General features: G+C 35.0%; 1 protein-coding gene across 8 annotated transcripts in view; it reads left to right on the top strand.

The window, feature by feature from the left end:
* Nucleotides 1–2,693: 2,693 nt before the first annotated feature.
* The window catches only part of LOC145014654 (uncharacterized), a 119,973-nt gene continuing 106,225 nt past the window's right edge, over nt 2,694–16,441 (top strand). The window contains exons 1-4 of one of the 8 annotated variants that reach the window (XM_078973078.1): nt 2,694–2,831; nt 3,566–3,658; nt 4,090–4,138; nt 4,515–5,149. In XM_078973078.1, coding sequence (XP_078829204.1) covers nt 3,631–3,658; nt 4,090–4,138; nt 4,515–4,995 — 558 coding nt within the window. In that variant the 5' untranslated portion in view covers nt 2,694–2,831; nt 3,566–3,630 and the 3' untranslated portion in view covers nt 4,996–5,149. Of the gene's footprint in view, nt 2,832–3,437; nt 3,659–4,089; nt 4,139–4,514; nt 5,150–16,441 lie in introns of those variants that run through there. The other 7 variants (XM_078973076.1, XM_078973077.1, XM_078973079.1 and 4 more) reach the window with 7 other exon arrangements.

The following is a 16,441-nucleotide window of genomic DNA, read 5'->3' as shown; positions in this document are numbered from 1 at the left end:
AAATCCAAGATACATAGGACCTTTTGATATTCTCTCTAGAATCGGCCCTCTAGCTTACAAACTCAACCTACCCCACGAGCTTAGTAACGTACATTCTACCTTCCACGACACGAACTTGAAAAAGTGCCTATTCGACGAGACTCTTGTAATCCCACTCGATGAGATCAAGATCAACGAGAGTCTCAACTTCGTGGAAGAACCGATAGACATCATGGACCATGAGGTCAAGGGAACGAAGAAAAGCCGTATCCCGATAGTGAAGGTTCGCCGGAATGCCAAGCGAGGACCTGAATTCACTTGGGAGCGCGAGGATCAAATGAAATTGAAATATCCTCTACTTTTTGCTTAGTTATTTGTAACTACTTAATTGCTTAAACTCTAATTTCGGGACGAAATTCCCTCTAACGGGGGGGGGGGGGGGGGGGATGATGTAACAACCCGAAATTTCTATCTTGTACGGCCATTCAACTCAATCAAAGCCATAATTGTTTCTGCTAACTTTTAGCACTATTTAAGAGTATGTTTGAGCATTCAAAGCCTAGTACATCAAAAGATTAAGTGTTTGGATGTGTCAACTAAAGTAGCAAACCATCAAACAAGCCATAAACCCTCAAATGAGGAGTTTACGGCCAGGACCCATGAGTTTACGACCGTAAACTCATGGTGGCCGTAAAGTCCAGCCTATAAGTATGAAGCTTGGGCCATTTTCTTCACTTTATCCATTTCCAAGGCTTGGAAACCCGATTTCTCTCCCAAGGATCTTCGGTTTTTGCTTCCAAACTTCAAAATTGTAAGTGATTTCCTTCCTTTGTGACATTATACTTCTCTTATCCATGAATCACCATTGATTTCATCCATGGATTCCATCTTTGAGTCTAGATCTTCAAAGATTCTCAAGAACACTTAGGTGTTTTGGGCCGAAAACACCCTCCTTTGCCTTCAAATCGTAAGTATCTACCTCCTATACTCGTTATTTAGTTAGGATATTGGATTAAGACCTTGAAAACAAGCTTTTCCCAATAACATGAGGTGTTTACGGCAAAAACCGAAACCGTATGATGCTATTTTTCAAGGACCGGTTCCAACATTTGAAGACACGACAAGAACCGGTAGGAACCGGAAACCGGTAGAACCGCTAGGCCGGTTCGGTTCTTGATTTTGGCCGAAGCTGTTTCCCGGGTCGGATCCGGTTCGGACCGGTTCGGTCCTTTTGCTCATCCCTAGCCATGAGGGTAACATGTCTCATAAGAACTCTACGATTAAGTGTGCGCTCAGAATACTAATTTGAGGATGGGTGACCCACTGGAAGTTTTCGTGCCGAACGACTAAAAGCGGATAATATTGTAATATATGTGATTAAGGGAATTTACATATTAACACTTAAAAAAAAAAAAGCAATGTTTCGGATAAAAAACTTTAACTAATATAAATTTTAATTCACAATTTAACCTTTTGCTTTTTATTTATTTTATTTAAGTTTTTTCTTTTCATTTATTTTATTTAATTTTATTAAAATGGTGTCACATGAATAATTTTTCTATTTAAACTCGATAAATCCAGCTTCTTATATTTTATTTTTATTTTTAGAAAATTTAATATGTATAGGATTACTGTGATAGTGTGGTACATAACTCACATAATTTTATATTATATAATGAAGGTTAGAGCGCATGCCCACGACCCAATGTCTAAAAAACTATTATAAATAATGGCATTGAAAAATAGGTAATTTTTTCAAATACAACATGCCCTCAACATTTTGGCCTAGGGCAATATAATAATTTTTTCCTCAATATTATCCAAAGATACAATTAAAGAGTGATTTAACAAACTTTAAATAAAAATGGTAAAGTTGTCGATAGAATATTAAATATGTTATGAATTATAACTTTGTATGTTATATTATTATTATTATTATTATTATTATTATTATTATTATTATTATTGTTATTGTTATTGTTACTTAGAATCAAGAAAAATTTATGTAAACTCACATCCGGCTAGGGATGCCAAAAAAATCCGACCCGACCCGAACCCGAATAAGGTAATTAGGGTCGGGTTTAATAGGGTCAGAACTCTTAATCGGGTTATTCGAGTTAACCCGATTAACCCGAATTATTATTAGGATCGGGTTTAGGGTTAATTTTTTCAAAACAATTCGGGTTTCGGGTCAACCCAAATAACCCGATTAAGAATTTATTACCAAAACTCTTTTTACTGCCTTGAATGATAAGAATTCAAGATCCCATGAGATTTTACAAATAATACATATTTCTTATTTAAACAAACCCGATTGTAAAATTACTATATATAGAGATGTATAAAATAACATAACTTTCCTCTCTTTTTAGTGCAGTAAGGTTGTGCTGTAACAGTTTTACGAATTTTATTCACTGTTTACATTACTAATATGGTAAAAGAAACTCCAAAAGTTCATATCATATACCAACTTTACATTTTAAGTCCCTACATGTGGATTATATATTAAAATGACACAACATAAATTCATCTTACATTTCAACTTCAACCCGACTAACCCGATTAACCCGACCCTACAAACCCGAAACCTGGTTAACCCGAACCCGACTAACCCGTACCTTATTAGGGTCGGGTTTCGGATGAATATTTTTTTTTCCTAGAAAAACCTGACTAACCCGACCCGTTTAACCCGAAACCCGATTAACGGATCTACATCCGGCTCAAATAAAAGAAAGTTTAGGGTTTGATGTTACGCGTATAAAAATTGATCCATCTCCACCTTAGGGTTCCGGTACAGCGTAGAGCGGAGGAGTAGCCGGCAAATAAGGGGACGATTGCTTCACGTAATAACGGTAATCGTGAAAACCCAATCTTCCGAGTCTACTAATTTCATTACTGTGTGATTTCTGATACTGATCCCGATCCCGATTCCGATTCGAGGACAATGGTTTTGTTTAGTTATTTTCTAGGGTTTGTTTTCTGTGTTTCTTTTTCATCCTGATATAAGTTTCCATGGTTCATCGACTCTGAAGAAATTAAGTTTATTTATTTTGCATCAAATTTAGGCGTAAAAAAGATTCAAATTGATCGAAAAATTAGTTTTTTTTTTTTTCCTAATTGGAGGAGCTGTTGACTATCGGATAAAATGCCTTTACAAAGTTGTTTCATTTTCATCTTAGTTTGGCTTTGTTTGAAGGGGGACAAGAAAAGTCGAATATTAATGTAAAATTTGTTTTCTCATGGTTTTATGTGCGTGATTCATTGATCTGCTGTATGTTTGGTATTGTTTAACTTTCTTGATTGGTTTTATTCAGCTCATTTTGTACCTTTGACTTTTGTACATGTTTGCTCCTATGATTATGTAGGAACATGAGGATGAACACATTAGTTTTCTTACGTAAGGAATTATGTAATATGTATTTTGTCAGTTTATAACAATTTAAGTATGAATACAACAGTTTATGTACATGTATACATGCATACCATAAGCATACGCATATGTAGTCTGCATCAATAATTAACAATGATTGGGCAATTTTAAGTGGGATCTGGTGAATTAATTATCCATATGTATATCACAAGGCAGTTGAATTGGTTTTGGGCTTTGGTTTTTGAACTCTTGTTCAGGCTTCAAAAGTCAACCAACCCCAGATGGATGGGGAAAAGAAGACTGGATCAGGTTTGTTTGCAATTGCTAGTTTCTGTTGCAAAAGTTTCTTCTAAATATGTTCAATTAGAATTATAGATATTCACTTAGCACTTATCCATCCTTTAATGTAAAAGATATACAAAGAAGAAGTTGATTTAAAATCTTTAAGTTGTGATTTTTTAATTATGTAACTCTCTAATTACTTACACACCAATAATGCCTTCTTCTATAGAGAATGGAACAGCCAACACCCTAGATCAGTCATCAAGGTGTGGGGTAAAATTATTATAATTAAAAAATCTCCATAAAACAATTGGAAATCTTGAAAGAATAAGGTGTAAATCCTTTGGTTGGAAGATTAAGGTTTTATTAGGATGAGTTTGATTAATCTTTATTCCAAGATTAGAATATGGTGTTGAAAAAAATAAACCTTTATACTGACTTTAAATTTTTTGATTCAGGGAACGAGCCACAAGACATGGATCAAGATCAAGTTAATCATGGCTCCAGGTTTCTAGAAAATTTTGTTATTTTTGAATGACATAATTTTTGTTTTATAAAAAAAAGTGTGGGAGAATTGCATATATATATGCTCTTGTTAAACATCAAAATATCATATTTACCTTTTATAAGCATTAAAATATCATATTTTTTTGATATTTTTTAAATTTCTATTAAACAATCATGATAAATTTGCAAGTAAACTTCAAACGGCCGTCTATAAGTATTCATTTTCTATATTAAGATGTATGCCTATATTTTGCTAGGGTTTTGTGTGGGTGAGAAGTTGAATTGAGTATGTTATTGAATCGTGGAAAACTTTGATAATTGATTTGGGAAGGAATTGATCTTTTACAAGTAAAGTATATTTGTTTATATTTTTCAGTGTAGGTGTAGATGTAGAAAGCGCTGCTTTGGCTTTGTTGGCCAACAATATAAATAAAATTATGAGGTGTATTGGGCCCATGGTAAACAAACTCGAAGATCTGGACAAACGTGTAGAATTAATGGAGACGGGTTTGAAAGAATATCTAGAAAAGCAAGCGAAATTGCATCCTACAAGGGAGAAACCACCTCCTTACAACCCAGATATACGTTTCCCAACATTCCCTGAGAAGTTTGATTGTGATGTGTTTCGCAAATGGGTAAAGGAAGTAGAATTGTATTTTGAGTATTATCGTGTCCCAGGGTATCAACAATTCGAACTTGTAGTTGCCTCATTGCCACAAGAGGGAGAGGTTTTTCAATGGTGGCAGGATATCAACGAGCTGTGCACTAAAACTAGACTCCATTTATTGAAGCCCATTGGGTGGAAAGAGATGAAGAGGTTGGTTATGCATAAATTCCTTCGTCCAATGCTTGTTTGATGGCTAACAAATCATCCAAAGTTTCTTTGTGACGGATTTTGTATTTAATTACCCTAGGAGAATAGAACTGCATGTATTTGGAATTTAAGGAAGGTTATAATCCCTTTTAGTTGTTTGCTTGCAAAAATATTTTAATTCACTAACTTTTTAGTTATTTACGTTTCTTACAAACTTCTATTATGCGTTTGTACGTTGATGATTAATTAGATTTTTAATTATTTATATGACGATGAAAGAAAATCAATTATTATATATTAAAATAATAATTAATCATCATACACAGCTTCATGTAAATATTATTCCAAAGTGAATTTGACTGGTCGTTTATGAAGGGAAGGTAGAATCACTATTTGGTTAGCCACTCTTCTGACCATCTATATGAAGAAGTAGGTGAATGCCGTTTAGAAACACATATCTAGTTCAAATTTTTGTAAATATACTATTTCTTTTTCAATATAATATATATATATATATATATATATATATATATATATATATATATATATATATATATATATATATATATATATATATATATATATATATTAATATAACAATAAGTAGGTGAATGCCGTTTAGAAACACATATCTTAAATATACTATTTCTTTTTTAATATAATAATATATATTTTTTAATAACAATGTTGTTAAAATTTGATATAATAATTCGTATACTAAATATAATATATTAATTGTTTGGATGATTTTTACTCACGACTTACTCATGAATAAAATAAAATTAAATATAATACATGGTTTAATGTTTATTTATTTACTTAATGTTTTAATTTTATAATTATAATCATTTAAAATATCAAACATTATTTTTGAATTTTAAATGTACCAATATAATCATTTATATAGACTTATATTTAATTATTATTATTGTAAGTTATTTAAAGCTAATTATTTGAAAATTTTTAACGATTATAAAAATATCTATAGAAATATTTTAGTTAAATTGAGATTATAATTTAGTTTTTTGCATTTAGCATTATAATTTATCACTTTTAACTATTCATAAAATATTTGTTGGGTTTTTTAAGTGGAATTGAAATTTATATTTAAGTTGATACTGTAATGTTATATTTAAATTAACAATTTAAGTATTTTGTTCAAACTATTCAAAAGTCGTAGCTTTAAGTTGATAAGAGTTTACATACAACAACATATTAAATCTAATAAATTAAGTATAATATGTTAAAAATTAAAGACATAACTGTGACAACCCAAAAATTTTGTCTTGTAAATCCAGCTAATCAATCGAGAGTCAGACTCGTTTCTGCTATCTATTAGCATTGTTTAGGGTCTGTTTGAGTGTTCTAAGCCTAGTGCATTCAAGTTTTGGGTTTAGGGATGTGTTAACTTAAGTTCATCGTGTTGCATTTGAGCCAAAAACTCCTTCAAGAGGTGTGTACGACCGTACACTCAAGGTGCCCGTGAATTCATGCCCATATATAAGTTATTCCTTCATTTTTCATCACTTATTCCATTTCCAAGTCAAGAAAATCGGTTCTCTCTCAAGTATCATCAAGAATTACTCAATTTCTCGTCCAAAACGTTAGTGATTCTTCCTTGTTATCCTTCTTAATCTAGTACAACCCGATGATTTCATCCACGAATTCACCACTTTTGTCTAGATCTTCAAGATCATCATCTTTCACCAAGAATACACACTTGTTCTTGAGCTGTAAACTCCTTAAAGACTTCCAAAGTGTGAGTGTTTCCCCTATCTTCTAGTTTGACATGTTAAGCACTTGATTCATAGCCTTGAAACATCATCAAACTCATGAAAATCATGAGTGTACGTCCGTACGCTCTATCTACGGCTGTACACCCTTGTTTAATTCTTAATCTTGAGCCTTAAACACTTTCTAGATACTTGTTATCCATTAGAACTCTTGAACCCTTGAATCCCTATGAATCAAGACCCAAAATGCAACATATTGGAGTTTGTACGGCCAGACACACTTCCCTTTGGCCATAAACACCCTTAAACCAATCACATGTGATTATAACACTTCCCAGCAAGTGTTTTATAGTCCCTAAGGGTTTTCCTTGCATGTTAGTTGTTTTAAACACTAATTACATACCTGTATATGCCATCATATGTTATTTAGGACTCGTTTGTGTCTCGGGAATTCATCCGTGGAACTTCTCATCCTTACACGAATCTGCAATTGAATCACCCACATAAGGTGAGTTCATACCCCTATAATCAATATTTTAAATGCTTTTAAGGAGGGAATACAAGTTGAACACAATGATAATTGTGTAAAAGTTATTTGTGATAACCATCACGATTAAAAGATTTCTTACGCTTTTATAAGTGATCAAAACCATTTTAGGAACTCTTTTTAAGTTATGTTACTTTATTGTGTATAAAACACCGTTTTGAAAGTACAATCATAACTCACTATATAAATGAGTCTTTTATTCAAGTCAGTAACAATTCAAGTAAACATACTAATAAACAATAATAGGTATAATTTAGGGGTTTAGTACATACTATAACTAGGACAGGGAGGAACATACTATAAAGAGAAACAGGGAGGAACATAAAATATTCTATAACAGAAGAACAAATCATGATTAACACACTTATTGAAATTATTCCCAGAAACCTTGGAAGGGAATGTATCATTAACTCATTGTTCTAAACAAAAGATGATAAATAAACGTGGTATAAGGATATATATATATATATATATATATATATATATATATATATATATATATATATATATATATGGTGCATCTACAAAATGCCATGATTTATATATATGGGGTACATCTACAAAGTACCGGAGTTACATATGGGGTACATCTACAAAGTACCGAAGTTATATATGGGGTACATCTGCAAAGTACTAGATTTCTATTATGTACAACCATTCACTTCAATAAAAGTCAGAACAGTTTCTGCTAACTTTTGAGTTGTGTAGAGTCAGTTTGAGTGTAGAAAGCCTAGTACTATAACATATAACAGGAGAGAGGATGCCCTAGGGTTTATGGTGCAAAACTAAAGTCTCAAAACTCCAAGAGTTTGGAGTTTACGGCCTAAACATGGAGTCTGCGACCGTAAACTCCAAATAGTATAAATATGACATTTAGTCATTTTACTCATTTTTCTCACAATTTCAAAGCTAGAACATCAAATCCTCTCAAGTATCATCCGATTTTCGTTCTTGATCTTCAACTTTGTAAGTGTTTCTCTCCCTAACTAGTTGATATCTTACTTAATCTAGCGATCTTACATGATTTCATCCGTGAAATCATTCCGTTTGTGTAGATCTTCAAGTGTTCTTAGTTTCACCAAGAACACACACTAGTGTTCTTGGACTTTTAACACCCTATCAAGCTTCTAGATTTTAAGTACACTTATCCTAGCTTGTTATACACTTGAGTTGGACTTGTTTGCACTTAGAAATAACAAAGAAAGACAAGATCAAAGGTGTTTACGGCCAAGACATGTTCTTGGGCCGTAAACCCTTATACGTGGGGCAAAATGCACCCTAGTCCCTTACCAAGCCTTGGATACTAGTATAGATCATATCCTTGATGAGCTTAGGACCTTAAACATCAAAAAGACCATGAGCCATTAGAGTTTACGGCCGTAAACACATGGAGAAATGGTCCATGGGCCGTAAACTCCACAAAGGGGTGAAATGATGTCACAGTCACTTCCAAAGGCTTAGACATGAAGTAGAAATGCTTCTTTATGACTTATAGGCTTCAAAACACAAAATGGTAGAAGTACCATGAGTTTAAGGCTGTAAACTCATGGGTTTACAACCGTAAACTCATGGGTTTACAACCGTAAACTCATAAAGAGTTTACCCTTGGACCCTAAACCCAAAATCCAAGTCCTACAACCCTTAGATGCAATCCTTAGGACATATAGCACTTAAATCAAGTGTTTTACATGTCTTAGGATGTCTTAACTTGGTTAATTAGTTGTTAAATGACTAATTGGATACATATATGTGTTATTATATGTTAACTAGGATCCTTGTGTGTGTTCAAGTCTTCACTTGACACTTAGCATCCTATACTATCCGTTCATCCAAACCGCTCACTACAGCTGAGTTCATACCACTTAATTAACCTTGTAAATTTTAAATGCTTTTATTGGGGGGGGGGGGGAATACAAGTTGAATCATACTAGTTATTATATCAATCACATATGATTAATAACTAGTACACAAATGGATTTACTACACTTTTTACTATTTTACTCGGTATACTACTTCAAAATGATTTCTCAAAACGTTTTACATATTAAACTCTTTATCAATCTGTCTTACATACTGTACCTTTCCTTCTAAACTCAATTACAATTGTATTTCAAACAAATGATTTCTTATACTTTAAACTGTTCTTATCAAACAAACTGTTTTCAAATCATTTTATAAACTGACATCAAGTCATCAATTCTTATTTATTAAACTTTTCAAAGGTTTTACAAAACTTCTTTTATACTTTTATATTGTCAAATGCATGCCTATATATGTATAGTTATATAAGTAATGTTTAAAGGACTTAGGACTGCTAGCTCGCTTTAATTCCTTTTCCTTGTTTGGATGTGGCCTTAGGGTATCGGTTAATTGTCCAAATGTCGTCTAAATATTAGTTATACATTATGTATACATATATAGTCATAAAAGTTCTATCAGTCAATTCAGTACCTTTGGGTAGCAAAGGCATACTTTCGATTATACACGTACATTACTAGTAACTATAATAGGTATAGTTAGGAGATACTACTTACTATTCCAAGTACAAGGAAATCACACAAGAGTCAGTTCATTCATGAGTCTATAATAATACATTACATACTATATGAAGAGATACTATTACATACTATATGAAGAGATGTTATTACATACTATATGAAGAGATACTATTTCATAGATAGTATTAATTAGATACTATTACATATGTTACGGGACTTACCATTCCACACCCGACTGTTAGCTACAGTGGGAAAATGTACATCGACGAGTGTCTACGGTTGTACTGTTCGGCGATGTGACATCCCCATTTTCACGGGCAGAAAAGACCGATATTGTTTATGCTTTATAAAAGTCAGAGCACTTCTTTTCATAAAAATGTTGCGGAATTTATTCCCAGAAAAACACGATAAATACGTTATTAAAACCTTTTTTAAGAGACGTATTTTATTCATTTTAAAACATTTGGGATGTCATTGTCAATACAGAACCATAAGCATAAACAGAACTTACATTTATTTACATTAGTGATCTACATCTCTTTAATCTCTCAGTGTAATGTGACTTCATATCAACACCTGTGATATAAATAAACTGAGTGGGCTAGGTTGGGAAACCTGGTGAGTACATAGGATTTTCAACCCACAATAATATAATTATTATGTTTAAACAATCAAGCAATTAAACCCAATTACTCATCCCCATTATCTTCTTTACTCTTAAGGATCTACCCTAAGAATCAGCTATTTCTCGTTCATTCATTCCTAAGGATTATTCTAAGGAATTGGCACGAAGTCCATCGTTACCAAAGCTTATAGATTACAACTGGTGAACACATAGTCCAAAACATCTGGTAAACACTTAGTTCAAAAGTAACTAGTGAACACACTTAGTTCAAAATACCTAGTGAACACACTCAGTTCAAAGATACGTAGTGAACACACTTAGTTCAAAATACCCAATGAGCACCTAGTTCAAAAACACCTACAGGTTACGAGCTTACTAGCGTTCCACCAGACCGTCTAGTATCGCCCATGGTCATCATCTATACTCCACTAGATGAATGGATCACTTAAAACATTGATGTCTCCCATCGTGTTATCACAAAACAACTATTTCATCTACCCATGTTTTACCCAACACATTTTGTAGATATAAAATACATATACAGTTTAAATCATTTAAAACATGTATAAAAATCTTTCACCTAGCATAGACAGCAAGTATTCAGACAATATGCACACACAACACGTAATTTATATTAAAATACTTCATATCTATGTGTAAGATGAAAGTGACTATGCACTCACCTGAGAAGGTGGTGACTTGGTACTCGGACAACGCTTCGTTTACTTTAAAATAATTTCCTTCGACGAAACCTAGTATTATTACCACTAGATTTTAGTCTAATATTTACCGTGACTAATTATTAGTCATATTATTATTATTATATAAGCGTTTAAACAATACTTTCTAACCACTATGTACAGACAGGGGCCAGACATAAAACACCGGAGGTCATGACCATTTTGGCATATAACACTTCTGAAATCCAACAACCCTATGCAGCCCTTTAAACCAGATTCCTCGTACCGCGAGTAGTTAAAAAGTATTATAACGACACTTATATAAGTCATAATAATAGCTCAAATATTTATTATAAATTTATACTAACAATACTAATTTTAAATATAAACTATATTTAAAATAGGGTAAGCATAACTTATTTACAAGGGTTTTTAGCTAGGAGTCGGGCTCTGTAGGGGCAGAACTTCGTCGCTGAATCTTTCTAAGAAAGATTCGTGCAACGCTTCAGCGCTCACCTTACTATACTAAAACTACAGAAAGAGAAGTCGAATCACGAGGGACCGAAATGCTCGGGGGATAAGGAGAGAAAGACTCTTGAATCAAGAGAATGGTGCAAGAAATATGAGAGCCCAAGCCTCTTATTTATAGTAATTGAATTTACAAAAACTACCCTCCATAATTACTTAATGACCTTATAGTTATATAAACAACTAAACACCCCTCTATAATACTATTTAAAATAGATTTAACGATATTTGCACTAAACTAATGTCGAAAGAACGCAACATTAGTCTTATAATGACCGCATCGTCGATACCTTTCTAATGATATGTATATATATATATATATATATATATATATATATATATATATGTGTGTGTGTGTGTGTGTGTGTACGTATATATGATTTATACTTTATTTTAATACGTAAATATGCTATTATAATTTGTAACTTGTTCATACGAACTCCATTTTTGACGTTATTTATATCTACGCATAGGTGGAGACGTACTCTATAACTTTCGTTTAGACTCTGTCGGCTAATTTTGACTTTATTTTTAAAGTTATATTTTTAACAGGCCGGGACATGATTGGTCCGTTAAATCCTCATAACTTCTTCATCCGACGTCCGTTTTCGCCCATATTTTTCTCGTTATGCTACTCTTAACGAGATCTTCGACTCTTGTTTAGGCCGTGTCGGCTAAAAATTGCTCGATATAATATTCGAATTTCGGGTTGTACACTGCTAATCCGAAACTTCGAAAAATCATAACTTCTTCATACGAAGTCAGATTTGGGCGTTCTTTTTATCGAAGTTCTTAGTTTAACATATTCCAAAACTTTCATTTAGAGCACCAAGGCTAAATATCGCTCTATCGTAAATTCAGTATTTACGCTTCCCGGTGCCGTGCCGTTTTTGCCGTAAAACTTCGACGGGCCATAACTTCTTCGTTATAACTCGAATTTCGGCGTTCTTTATATGTACGAAAACCTTGTGACATATACTATAACTTGGTTAAGATTATTTATTCTAAATAATGTTTTGCCAAAAAGTCGTTTTCGACCCTTATTATCCCTAAATTGGCTAGCCCGGATCTACGGGCATTACATGCGAGTTACCACGCCGTGAATATCCTAGTGCAAAAATGATACGATTTCAATAATTATATTCTTTTTCTTATTACCTTTATTTTGTGTCATATTCACATAATCGATGAGGTAGACTAGATTTGAAGAATAATAATCGTTGTACAAGGGAAAAACCTTGACTTATGTAGAGGTTCAAACCTTCAAAACAGTCGAGTCTTGGTAGAAGACTACTTTTTATACTAGTAGGAAATATAGGATTTTCTAGGATTTTCATACTTATACAAAATTTTCCTCAAAACAATTACAAGTCTTTCATTACATGTTTTTACAAATCAATGACACTAAAATACTTATGAATTCACCAGTTTTATGCTGATTCTCGCTTTCAAAATAACTTGTATTCTCAGGTCACCAGTAGACAGGTACGATGACCAGGTTTTGTGAAGACGGAGCAGTCAAGACTTGTCTTTTATTTTTATTATTCATTATGTTGTTTTATTTTATGAAAGAACACACTTGTACTTAAAATTATACTATTAATGCAATGGATGATGTTGTTGGAACTTTTCCATGTCACTGCTCCTCCATTTAGGGTAAAGACCCAGCCCGACTGCGAACGGTAGTTGTCCCTGTCGGTCTGAAAGCTGGCGTCACTATACCCTCGTACCTTCAAGTCATCACTCCCTCCAAGGACTAAGAACCATTCTTTCGTCCTCCGAAGGTACTTAAGGATGTTCTTCACCGCAATCCAATGTGCTTTGCCAGGGTTCCCTTGATATCTGCTAACCATGCTCAAAGCGAAGGCTACATCAGGGAGAGTACAAGTCATAGCGTACATGATTGAGCCTACTGCGGAAGCGTATGGTACTCGGCTCATTTCTGCTATCTCCGCTTCGGTACTCGGACTTTGAGTCTTACTCAACTTGGCATTTCCTTGTATCGGTAGTTCTCCCTTCTTTGAGTTTTCCATACTAAAACGTTTTAGTACCTTCTCCAAGTAAGTATTCTGACTAAGTCCAATTAGTCTCTTACTTCTTTCTCTTACTATCCTTATTCCCAAAATGTAAGAAGCCTCTCCGAGGTCCTTCATAGCGAAGCACTTCCCGAGCCAGGACTTAACCTCCTGCAGAGTCGGGATGTCGTTCCCTATGAGTAATATGTCATCGACATATAAAACGAGAAAGCTTACTATACTCCCGCTGGCTTTGACATATACACAAGACTCGTCTTTGCTTCGTACAAATCCAAACTCTTTGACTTTCTCATCGAAGCAAAGATTCCATCTGCGAGACGCTTGCTTAAGTCCATAAATGGACTTCTCAAGCTTACACAATCTATTCGGATGCTTCGGATCCACAAACCCCTCTGGCTGAGCCATGTAAACATCCTCAGCCAACTTTCCGTTAAGGAAAGCGGTCTTGACATCCATTTGCCAAATCTCATAATCATGAAATGCGGCAATTGCTAGCATCACTCTAATAGATTTAATCTTCGCAACTGGTGAGAAGGTCTCATCATAGTCAACTCCGGGAGTTTGAGTAAAGCCCTTCGCGACCAATCGCGCTTTATATGTGTGTACGTTCCCATCCACGTCGGTCTTCTTCTTGAAGATCCACTTGCACCCTACGGTCTTACGTTCGGGCACATAATCAACCAAATTCCAAACTTGGTTATCGTACATGGATTGGATCTCGCTATCCATCGCCTCTTTCCATTTCGCAGACTCCGGGCCTACCACGGCTTCCTTATAGCTATTAGGTTCATCAAGATTTACTAGTGTACCATCACTAATATACGTGTCCCCTTCAGTAGTAATATGAAAACCATAAAACTGGGGATGAACTCTAACTCTATCGGAACGTCTAAGAGGTAAGGATTCGTCAATCGGTTCAACCGGAGTTTCCTCCTCGAGTTGAATGCCAGCGGTAGAAGTTCCTTCATCTATCGACTCTTGAATCTCTTCAAGTTCGATTTGCCTCCCACTGTCTCCTTGGCTTATGAGTTCTCGCTCTCGGAAAACTCCTCTCCTCGCAACAAAGACAACATTGTCTTTCGGTCTATAGAAGAGATATCCAAAGGATGTTTGCAGGTAGCCGATGAAAATACATCGCTCACTTCGAGGTTCAAGCTTGTCGTGAGTATCTCGTCTTACGAAAGCCTCGCAACCCCAAACCTTGATATGTGCCAACGAGGGAGCTTTCCCCGTCCACATCTCGTGAGGTGTTTTGGCAACCTTCTTAGTAGGGACTCGGTTAAGGATATGGGCGGCAGTCTCTAAGGCATACCCACAAAAGAAGATAGGTAGTGAAGCACGACTCATCATAGAGCGAACCATATCCAATAAGGTTCGATTACGCCTTTCTGCCACACCATTCAACTGCGGTGTCCTAGGAGGCGTCAATTGCGAAACTATTCCACACTCCTTGAGATAATCGTAGAATTCAAGACTTAGGTACTCTCTTCCTCGATCGGATCGAAGCATCTTGATTTTCCTGCCCAATTGATTCTCCACTTCATTCTTGAACTCTTTGAACTTTTCAAGAGTGTCTGACTTTTGCTTGATTAAGTAGATATACCCATATCTACTATAGTCATCGGTAAAAGTCACATAGAAGCGGTTCCCATCCTTCGTGGTTGATCTAAAAGGTCCACACACATCGGTATGTATTAGGTCCAATAGTCCCTCACCCCTTTCACAAGTACTCGTGAAGGGTGACTTCGTCATCTTTCCAAGTAAACAAGACTCGCATGTGTCATCTTCCCTAAGGTCGAATGACTCCAACACTCCATCTTTTTGGAGTTGGGCTATGCGTTTCTTGTTGACATGTCCAAGACGACAATGCCACAAGGATGCTTTATCCATGCTAGTGGAAGAATCAATATTCAAAACATCATTTCCTAAGTTATCAACAATCATAACAGTTTCATATATTCCATTACATGGTATAGCTTCAAAGTAAAAGACACCATTTAGATAAGCCAAAATAGAACCATTCTCATTATTAAAAGAAAATCTAAATCCTTGTCTATATAAACCATGAAACGAAATGATGTTTCTAGCCATTTCTGGTGAATAGCAACAATTGTTCAAATCTAAAACCAAACTATTCCTAAGCACTAAAGAATACATTCCAATCTTGGTCACAGGCGATGATCTTCTGTTCCCCATGATTAGATTGATCCTTCCTTGCTCCACATCCCTACTTCTTCTTAGTCCATGCACATTCGAACAAATGTGATAACCACAACCGGTGTCAAGAACCCAAGAAATAGCATGATCAGCTTCTCTTCCAATGTCCTATCTTGTGGCAGTGGTGGCACTCTGCCTCCTTCGGGTTAGAGCAGGGCTTAGAGGGATCAACTTTGGTCCCACTAGAAGAGGAACCATCTCGGGCTTTCACCTTTCGATAGTTATTTGAAGAAGCTTTCCTCTTCTTTCCCTTCCCTTGACCAATAGCCAAGACAGGAGCAGCGGATGGATTGGGAGTTGGTGCAACAGACTTGTCCTTGAAGTTGCTCTCAGCGACTCTCAAGAGACCTTGGAGTTTGCTTAGGGTGACCTCCTCTTTGTTCATGTGGTAGGTCATCCTAAATTGATTGTACATCGGAGGCAAAGAGTGAAGCACCATGTCGATCGCCAAGTCTTCAGCAAAGTCAACATTTAACTTACGAAGGCGGTCGACATACCTTTGCATCCTTTGCAGGTGAACGGTAAGAGATTCTCCATGACCCATCTTAGTGGAGATCATGTTAGTGAAAATCTCGTACCGCTCTTGTCTCGCGTTTTGGTGGTACCTCTCCAACAAGTCTTGATG

The sequence above is a fragment of the Lactuca saligna genome, chromosome 9 (assembly GCF_052625555.1).
Source record: "Lactuca saligna cultivar CGN05327 chromosome 9, ASM5262555v1, whole genome shotgun sequence".
In the NCBI taxonomy this organism is placed as follows: domain Eukaryota; kingdom Viridiplantae; phylum Streptophyta; class Magnoliopsida; order Asterales; family Asteraceae; genus Lactuca; species Lactuca saligna.
The sequence above is the reverse complement of the archived record's forward strand: the minus strand, read 5'-3'. Positions and strand labels throughout refer to the sequence as shown.